Source organism: Gossypium arboreum, chromosome 12 (genome assembly GCF_025698485.1).
Source record: "Gossypium arboreum isolate Shixiya-1 chromosome 12, ASM2569848v2, whole genome shotgun sequence".
NCBI lineage: Eukaryota > Viridiplantae > Streptophyta > Magnoliopsida > Malvales > Malvaceae > Gossypium > Gossypium arboreum.
The window spans coordinates 103,866,085-103,877,287 of record NC_069081.1 but is presented as its reverse complement, the minus strand read 5'-3'; the positions used below and the strand labels follow the sequence as shown (position 1 = coordinate 103,877,287).

At 27.7% G+C, this 11,203-nt stretch overlaps 1 protein-coding gene across 1 annotated transcript; it reads left to right on the top strand.

The window, feature by feature from the left end:
- The first annotated feature begins 8,499 nt into the window (after nucleotides 1-8,499).
- LOC108476951 (uncharacterized) lies at nucleotides 8,500-10,936 on the top strand. Its single transcript, XM_017779338.2, has 2 exons — nucleotides 8,500-8,894; nucleotides 10,536-10,936. Exons 1-2 carry the CDS (start codon nucleotides 8,571-8,573, stop codon nucleotides 10,716-10,718), a joined length of 507 nt encoding a protein of 168 aa, XP_017634827.1. The 5' UTR covers nucleotides 8,500-8,570; the 3' UTR covers nucleotides 10,719-10,936.
- Nucleotides 10,937-11,203: the final 267 nt, after the last annotated feature.

The window sequence follows — 11,203 nt, the reverse complement described above, 5'->3', positions numbered from 1 at the left end:
ACATTATTACATTTTATCCTTTTAATAATTTTATATATACAAGGATGAAATGATAAATTTAGATACTGAAGTGCCGCGAGATGAGACAAGCAATTACTATAATTGCTTTACACCCCTTGTTCCAAGAAAAAAAAATTCACCCCACCCCACCTCGCATCCACTTTAAACAAAAATAACTCCATTTGAAGCAAATGGATAAGAAATTCATCCAACTATTTAAGTTTAGCAAAAGATGTACTGTGTGACATCTTTTCCGAATGGTTAATCCTTTTAATAGAATAATTAATTACCTTCAAGTAATTATTCATTAGCATGCACTTTTGGCAAGTGGGTCACTTTACATGGATAGTGATGAGGCTGAATTAGCCTAAATTAAAACAACATCATACATAAACATTTTAATTTGTTCATTTCTTAGTAATGTAGGATTACTCAACATTGAAAATTATCAACAATCTCTTACTAGTAATTAATTTTCCTTTCATAAAATAAAGAAAATGAATTCAAGATGGTATCTCTTGATTTGAATCATCAATTAGCGAATACACCTTAGAATTTTAATGAAATTGTTGATATCCGTAGATTGATCATAACGTATATTAAAATTGAAGATACATCACACATAATTTTATTTATAACTTAATTTGAAGGTTTCTTTTTCTTTTTTCACTTAGCACTAAAATGGCTAAGTGCTTACCTCTTTTTAATAAACATTTATAAAAGAAGCCCTTAATTCTTCTTATTGAAACGACACTTCTTATGTTTATGTAAGTAGAGTTCCTTTATTGTCTCCATTACTTTAGATAATGCATCGATCAATGAACTCCATTAAGAGTATTCAACTCATCATTTAAAACAACGGATTGCACTAGTTTTGTATATCACTTTCTATTTAGAATGAGATTTACTAGTGCTTCACAAACACATGCAAGTACTAGTTTTTACCCTTTGAACTTTATAATTAGAGGTTACTAATTAAAATTTAGGTTCCTATTGTTGGTGTAATAAGGGTTTTAATCCCATTCCTTTGTAGTACTACTTACCAAATCCCTTGGTAACCCTTTGGTTAAAGGATGTGTTAAATTGCTAAATGATTTGACATAAGTAATGGTAATTTCCCCACTAGAGATCAATTCTCTAATATAATCACATCTTATGTTAGTATGTCTAGATTTTCAGTTATATATATCACTATATGCTTTAGACATAGTGGTTGCACTTTGCAAAGCAAAGAAATGGCCGATATTGGTTGTGGCCACAACTTTATGCCTAATAACAAAATTTAGCCATTATGTTTCTTTGCTTGCTACAACTAAAGCTATGAATTTAGATTCCATGGTTGAGTATTTCATATCCTGTCATATAATCCATCAATTCATTTGTATTATTCAATTCAATATCATTTCATCAAAACTATCAAGCAAAACACAACATTTGCTTAATCAAAACAGATGAACACATATAACTGTATGATCACATTCATTTCCAATCACTATACCGAATCAGTCAATACATTTCCTTCAAAGAATTACTATCCCGATGAACTATAATAATAGATTTGGATACAAGAGTAACTACACCACACAAATAGGCACCGAAGTGCTTTTTAACAGTAGGCACTGATGTGTTGAACAGTAGGCATCGAAGTGTAGAGTAGTGGGCACCGTAGTGCAAATCCCATACAATCGCACAAATAAACTTATTGGAATGCAAATTGTATCCTATCCTATGTTCATCCGAGCTTAATATACATATCAGAACAATTATTTACAATTCAGTCCTTTCTCACCTCTATACCAATTTACATACAACTCCAAAGTATATTAAATAAATATGAAACATTTAGTTCTAGCACAAACATCACATTTAGGTATAAAACTATATCCTATAAACTTACCAGGTACAAACAATAATAGCAGAAGTGTTAAGGACTAGTCTGCAATTTTTTCTTTTCCTCAATTATCTATCAGTCGGTTCAATTCTTGATTTATATAGTAATTCATTTCAAATTATTAGTGCCAATTACCTTAAATCATCTTATTCAATGCATATGTCAACTTAATTTCAATTTTCACAAATTTCCCTAAAGTTTCACATTTTATTCAATTTAGTCCCAAAAATCGAAACTATCATATTTTCACATTTAAGCTCTGTTTTCAATTACATCCTGCTATAATCATCTAGAAAAAATAATTACAGAAGTTTCGTATCAAATTTGACATATTTACATTTTAGTTCCTATTTTCAAAACTAACAAAATTCTCTTTACAAATTAGTCCTATTTCACATTTAAGCTTTCAATCAAACCATTTAACACCAAAAGCTTAAAAAATTATCAATGGAAACATTGTAAAACTTTAACAATTTTAGGAAATAGTCCTTGGGCTAGCTAGATTAAGCTCCTGAGATTTCAAAAACATAAAATTTAAGAAAAACATACTTCAAATACATTTACATGCAACGTTTGAAGGCTTGGAAGTGATAAAAAAATGGCTTCCTATTCTATTTTTCTTATTTTTGAACAGTGAGAGGAAAGAATGGTTGAAGATGACCATTGTTTTATGTTTTAATATATTTTACTTAATTTTTAACATAAATATCAACATATATTTTAATTAAAATTCAAGCACTAACCATCCAAAATTAACAAGAAGGGTTTGTTTGCCTTTTATATATTTGTACAATTAATAATTAAGCTTTTAAATAATAAAAAGTTTATAACGATTAACTTTTACAATTTAGTCTTTATACCCTAATTAACCACTCAATCAACAGAATTACCGAACTGAAGTTCAATATAACCTTATAATAGACTCGTATATATTAAAAAATAATATTTACTGACTCGACCATCAGAAAAAGGGATTTCGAAACTGTCATTTTCGGTACCACTGGAAAACGGGCTACTACAAAGGTTGACACTCGAACTAAGAATAAGTACATCATGAGTGTGATTTTCAAGCTCAATTTGTAAATGAGTAAAAAAAAAAAGAATTATTTAGTATATGATTTCGAAAAATGTAATGTGTCCTTCCTATATCCATTATAAGAAGGTGGCAATTTGGATTAAATTACATCAAATTGAAGTGAATCAAGAATCTTGATTTCTAGTCCACTTAATTTTGAAACTAGAATCTGTGACTCATGCACTTGATCCATAACATTTTAAATATTTTAAAATATTTTATGGTAAATTCAAAATATTTTAAACCTAAAACTTATCTGTGCCTTCCTTCTTGTTTTTGTATGAGTTCTAAAGTGCCATCTAGATTTATTTTGGTCAAGTCATGTCTCTATGGAGGTCATAAAAACAATTTGTATAAGAGTTCATTATGTAGCCACGACAAATGCACTTATATTCTTGGTATTTATTTCTTTCTTTGATAACATCTTTATAGTCTGTAGGTGTTGCTCCCACTCCCACTAAAGGACGTAAAAGATCTTCAATTCAATCCCCATGGATTTAGGATGTTGAGGACCAAATGGAAAGTTTTCGACTTTAGGAACAATTATAAATAAAAAATTCTAACTTAATGGAATATAGAGAATCGATTCTAAATTGCGTCCAATAAGATTTGAACCTATACCAAAGGTTTAGAAGATCTCTGTCCTATCCATTAGAAAATGGATACTTTTCATTATGATTTTTTGACATTTTGACTTTTTTTTCTCTTATTCAGTTTCTTTTCTTTTGGTTGGAAAAACTAAAGAACATGTGAAAAATTGTATTGTTAGGAATTGCGTATTTATTAATTCAATTCAATGATGCTAATGCAACGTTGAATTGAATTATAAATATTCAAATAGATAGAATAAATAGAATTCGAATATCGAGCGGGTAGCGGGAATCGAATCCGCATCATTAGCTTGGAAGGCTAGGGGTTATAGTTGACATTGATTCATTATTTTTAGCATGTAACACCCCTATACCATGTTCGACTCAAGGAACCTGATATAGGAATATTACATTTGGTGCCAAAATAATTCTTGGCTAATTACTAATATATTTGAACATAAAAACAGATACTTGGAACATACTTAATATTTTTCCTAAGTACATGCCATTCTATTCAAAATTTTAAAATATACCTTGTTGTTGCTTGAAGATGTGATGAGATGAAAGCTTGCAATCTCAAAATTCAAATCTTCAAAAATTTCTGTACCTAATCTGCGTACGGAAACAAATCGTACGCTAAGTATACACCCAGTGGTATTACTATAATTCAAATACTTAAGGTAAAAACAATAAATATGCACAATTAATCTTACCACTATTTTACTTTCAATAAATCATTCATGCATTTAAGCTTTAAATTTTCTTAGTAATATGTATCTTAAATAGCTTTTCTTCATTTTAATTTATATATCTTCTTACTATATCAATATTCATTTCATGCATTTCATCAATAACCATTTCATAAAATCATTATTTCACATATTTTATTTCTATATCTCAATTCAATAACTTATTCTATTTCATATCTAAAACCTTACAACATTAGTCTTTTAATAATTATTTAAACCAACATTTTTCAATAAAAATAATTATAATTAATTCGTATGATTATATTCAATTAACTCATACACTATTTCATTATTTCCAATTCATTCTATTTTCATTTCTTATTTCGATATTTTAACAAATTCATGAACCTTAAGTTGATGCTTCAAATCTCATGTCTCAATTCAATTCACAATTCAACTCATAATTTCTTTCTCATATTTTTAATAGTACGATCAATCAAATTTATTTAATTTTCTCATTTCAGTTATTCACCCTATTAACAAACCCGGACCTTGGCGGATACACGGATTCCAACCAAACACACCAGTACGACACATTGTGCCTAAAACGATACTCAGTACCTGATCAATGTATCAGAAACAGTATACGACACATAAAGTGCCTGAAACGATACACAAGGTGCCTGATACGACACATGAGGTGCCTGATACGACACATATAGTGCCTGATCAGCAAAGCTGATAAATTTCCGTACTCTTCCAATAATATGGCATGCTAACTATATCCGACTCATCCCGACTAGTTAATAGGGTATTCAAATCATATTTCTATTTCAAATTTCACTTTCAATTCAATCACAATTTAATTCAAATTCGCTTTCCACTTTCTAATCAATATACAGTTCAATACAGATACATATTTCAAATATTCACATATAATCATACTTCGATTCAATTCAAACCACTTTTCAATCAATACACAATTCACATATTCACACATATTCATAATTTAATTCACTTTTATTCAATTCATATTTTTAATTCATTTTCCAATCAAATTCAAATCACTAATTACTTTTCAATCAATATACATTTCAAATACTCACATATTTTCTTCATTCAATTCAATTTGATTCAATTCAAATCACTTTAGTTTCCAATCAATATACTTTCAAATATTCACATAATTCATAAATCAATTACTTAATTCAAATCACTTTTAATTTCCAATCTGTTCACGTTCAATTTCAATAGCCATATACATTTTTGAATCAATTTCATTCAAATCAATATTATCATTTTAATTGCTTACCTAATTTTACTTACCATGCATTTTAATTAAAATATAAAAATTAATAATAAATAGATTTGAATTATAGTAATACAAACCGTGATTCTCGTGTCTACTCCTCGTCCACTTTTTCTTTTCCTTTCTTCGTGGATGCCTTGGGTGCGATATTAGCTACGAAAAATTAAAATAATTTTCATAATCATTAATACAATATTAATTTATGTCTGATTTTTAAATTTTTCTATTCAATTTCTATTCAATTTCTACTTTAAATTCAATTTGGTCTTAATTAAATTCACTTACTTTCCTATCTTAATTCATACTTTATTTCTACTCAAATTTCACCCAAACTTAGACATAACTATCTAAATTTCCTCATAAATACCTACTTTCGAAATTCTTGTAATTTAGTCCCTACAATGCAAAACTTATAGCTTACTTTACAATTTAATCCTTTAATCAATTCTAACTAGAATTTCTATCAATTAAACCCCTAATTCATCAATTTGTTCAACATGAACTATATTCAAAAACATAAGAATTTCCAAAACTTCAACTTGATTTCAACAAAATTTTGTTCTAAAGCTTCTAAAACATCAAAATTAAATAAAAAAACTTAATTAACTTATCAATTAAAGCTTTAAGCTTCAAAACCTAGTTTTTCCTCTCTTTTTTCTTTTTTCTTTCCTTTCTCCCTGTTTCGAATTGCTCTCTGTTTCTTTTCTTCTTTGTTTTCTTTCTTTCATTTTTTTTTAATTTTACTTTATTATATATGTATTAGTTAACAACTACAACAACAACAACAACAACAACAACAACAACAACAACAACAATAATAATAATAATAATAATAATAATAATAATAATAATAATAATAATAATAATAATAATAATATAATATAATATAATAAATATCTATTTACTTAAAAAGTAATTAATTAAATATATTACAAATGTATAAATACTATTATTACATTTATATATTTTTATCACCATATACTTGGCTTTTATTTAATTCAATTCATAATATGATATTTATAATAAATTAATTTAATAATAATTATTATAATAAATATCTTTAGCTTAAAATATAAGTAAATAAATAATTATATTACAAATGTTTACATATATTTATTACACATGTGTTTTATCATCACCCTACATTTGTCAATTATCTAATTTAATTTATAATTTAAAATCAATTAAATAATAATAATAAATACCTATTTAATAACAAATATATAACTTACAATTGTGCACACATATATTTTTACAATTGTATATTATCATCACCATCCACTTGTCCTTATTTTATTTCTTTCATAATATAATATAATATAATATAATTCTAATATAATTATTATAATTTAACATAATTAAATTTATAACTAATCTATTTATTTATATTAATTAAACATAGATTTTTGTTTTGTTTGCCGCCTCAACTTATGCTAAATGGCTTATTTTCCATTTTGGTCCTTTTTATTTTCTTTTAATCTATAATTTAACTTTTACCCTTTATTCACTTTAGTTCTTTTTCCTAATTATACTTAATTAAACTAAATTCACCTAATCAGAACCTAATTAGGCACACCACTAGTCTCATAAATATTTCTAATAATTATTTAAGAACCCATTTCACTAAAACAGAGGCCCGATATTATACTTTTCCGATGCCCGTGAATTTTTGGTCATTATATAGCATCTCTAATTTAAAACTGAACATGAAATTTTGGTTTCATTCGACTTCTTTATGGAAGATGGATAAAAAAAAATGAACTAAATAAAATAGGATATAAATAAGATAAAGATAAGGCAGGAACAAAATGAAATAAGAATTCGGCCATAACATCTATGTTAGCTTTTCTGTCTGAATGCATTCAAAACAATTTGCTTTCTAGATGATCCTTGCACTTAGCACTACTCAAGTTTTAGAACTTGCCTTATTTGTTGGCATATTTGATTAAATTATTTTAGTTATTTACTTACATCTTTCTGTGAATTTTGTACAGTCAATCTCGTGATTATAATTAGAAAAAGAACGGAATAAAGTAAAATAACTTTTAAAGAATTGTAATGTGATTTACTTAGCAAATATGTATTTCTACCAACCACCTTCAAAATTTCTAATACAATATAAGGTGTATCATCTTTTCCATCTAAGTTTATAAAGTTTTTTGCTGTTAGCATCCACTTCATCAAACTTCTTGTTCCTACTCGTTGCGAGACTTATTCTAAAACTCTTGTGTTTACCATCCACTCCATCTGCAGGTTTTTCCAACAAATACTCAACTTTTTTTTAAAGCACATCTAAATTTTAATTGATATTTCTAATATTTTTACAAGTGGTAACAATTTTTGTTATAAAGAGAAAAATGTAAATAATGAAAAGCACCTACATTATTTACTTTTTCTATAATAAAGTAGAAATTTAAAGACTAACAACCTTTATACCTGAATTACTTTGTAAGATGAGCAACATGTTTAATATGATTAGACAAGATAATGAGCGAAAAAAGAAGTTTGAAATTTTTCTTCTCCTTCAAACTGGAACAAATGAAAATATCTAAATTTGTTCATTTTTTTATTCTTCATTTTGGATTGTAAATAAAATAAATTGCTTTCAAGTGTGATATGATCAATGGACAATATTCTTAATTTTTACCATCAACAATATGATTATTATCTAGTAAAAAACAAGCTTATTATTTAATATTAATTTCGTCATTATACACAAATATCCAATATTATTTTCGCTGCAAAGACCAAGAAACCAAAATTGACTGATTTTGCTACAAAACACAATTTTATGTCGTATTTTAATTGCAAAGGCGCCGGCGAATAAGGAAAAAAGAAAGAAATTCGCCCAAGTTTCAAGACTAGTAATTTTTTATTCCTTTAGTCAAACATGGCTGCTCTTTCTTCAGTATTCACCTACCACCCCATCAAATGATCGAATATATATACAGGCAATCAATTCTTAAGTTCGCAGTAGAAAAAGTGGACCACCATAACTGAAAAAGAAAAAGAAGAGATGGGAGTTTTAGGCAAAGTGGTGGATGGGATTCTATTGCTAACATTCGTGTCCATGTCGGTGGTGCCAGCGTGCTTGGACTCCCAGGTACTTTTGCCTAAAGCCCTTTTCCCCGATGTGCTGGGTCGTGTATATACATGGTATACGACAACATACCAAGATTATTTGCTGTTGGACGAGCCTCATTTTTTCATGGCACTTATGAAATTGGAGCTTGTTTTAGTATTGCCGCTCGCTATACTTAACACTTATGGCTTGTTGACCTCCAAGCCTTGGTTCAACACCACCTGCCTCATCTTCGGTTCTGCTCTTGTTACCTCCACGGTAAATTAAATCTTTACTTTTCTTCCTTGCATTAAATATTACTATTTTTTCTTTTTTGGTGAATTATAAGAAGAGAAAAAAATTCTAACAGCAATACGACTAGTACGATTCGAACTCAGGTCATACTTGAAGTAATAAACACTTAATACTCCAATTCAAATATTATTACTTTTCATCTCTTGTCTTAAACTACTGTTCTAACACCTCTGCTCTCGAATCCAATGGGTTTCAATCCATCCCGATTCTTATGTTTTCTTTTTAAAAAAAAATTAAGTTTCGAGATAAGACAAATCAATTTTTCAATTAAAATTTTTAAGGTGGGGTTTAGGTCTAATCTGCTTATCCCGATATGTTTACAAATATACTCATATTTTTATTTTTTATAAAAATATTAATTTTATAAGAATTTATAACATATATTTTAATTTTATATTTTTATTAATTTTAATATTACAAAAATAAATCAATATTTAAAATTTTGAGATCAATCGTGGCAGGGTATGGAAACTATTTCAACGTCAGGTTGGGATCACAATTAAAAAGTCTTAATAAAATGGGATGATATATATATAGGTATTTGAATTTGACAATTTGTATTTATTTAATATTTAAAATTTTTTTTAGAGACTGGTATATCTAAACTTAAAAGTCATAAGTCAATTTGGTGTTTTTTTAAGTACATGACTAATATCTTTTAAAAAGCTGATGTGGTGTTGACGACCAATAGCATGGTGACATGTGGTAATTTTAAAATAAAATTTAAATTTTTTGTTAGGTGTAAACATGTGAGGTTACCTGTGTCATCATGCTATTAGTTGTCAGTGTCACATTTGAGTATTTTAAAAAATGCCAAATTGACTTATAGTTTTCAAGTTCATGTACCAGTTAAATAAAAAAAAATATCAAATAGATATAAATTGTCAAGTTCATGTACATTTGTATATATTAACCCTAATAAATCAGCTCTTGGGTGAAATCAAAGTAAGAGATAAAAAAATTTTAGTCGGAGTGAGCAAAGAGTTGCTTTGTAGTCATTTCTACTCCAAACTGTCCATAACCGGTTTGAGTTATTATTTTAAGAATAAAATATAAATTTTATAAATATTAATAAAAAATAATTTATTTTATATTTAGACTTTACAAATAGAATCTTGGGGTTGACAAGTATTTTATAAAGATATAGTAAATTATTAGAAAGGCTGAATAATAATTTTTTAAAATCACTTGTGAAATAAAAAAAAATTATATTGACATCGTGCCAAATACTAACCTTATTTTTAATAATAAAACTACTTTAAAGAAAACCTTTATAAAAAATGGGGTTTCGGTCTGCTCTGACGACAGGCTTACACGAACAATTTAGATGTAAATGTTAATTTTAATGATTGTATATATATGTGTAAACATTGGTTTGCAGCTAATTGATGTTATATATATTGTTGAAGAGGATCGGAATGTTGAGTGTTCGAACCGATGAGTTAGTGTTAACCAAGCTTTGATTTCAAGTCAATTCTTCGATGATATATAGTTTTGAATATCTTTCTATTTTTCTTAAGTCGTCGTTAACTATATATAAAATGCAATTAACTTTTACAAACATTTCAATTCTAACACTTAGTTAAACTCTATGGTAAATTTCAGACAGCTATGGTGGGAGACATGCTGGGATCCGACAAGCCATCAGCAGGTAAATTGGCATCGATGTACTCCCCTTTTATAGGATTTGGGTTCCTAGCCATACTGCGAGGGCTGCTTTCGGAATCCCCCAACGCTTCCAAAACCATTGCCAACGGACTAACGTCGGCTTTGAAAAAGAAGGCCTGAAGTTGACACATGACTTATAAAACATCATCTTCTTCCTTGATATGCGATATCCATGTTACAACAATAAGGATCAAAATTCAAAGTACAAAAAATTACAAATACTACTAGCAATCTAATAGTATTTGTAGTTGTTTCTTTGTCATGTTTAGAAAGTTTTATTTTAAAAGGTGTGATTATGAGTAATAATTTTAATGCATTGCCTTTTTTTTCCCTTCTAACTTATAATTATAAACCATTTCTTTCTATAGGGTAAAGTTCATTAATAAAAAAAACAAAATAAAAAATAAACCAACATAGAGAATGAAGATTTAAGTCTCAATTCCTGAATACTGATACAATGTTGATCCAAAGATAGAGAAAACAAAGAGAACTGAAGAAGATAACACTAGAGAAAAGACCATTCAATATTCAGCAAAACTGATGCTCCCTTGCCTTGGCTGTTAAAAGGCAAAAAAAAAAAAAAGTTGTACGGTGTTGTGCGGAAG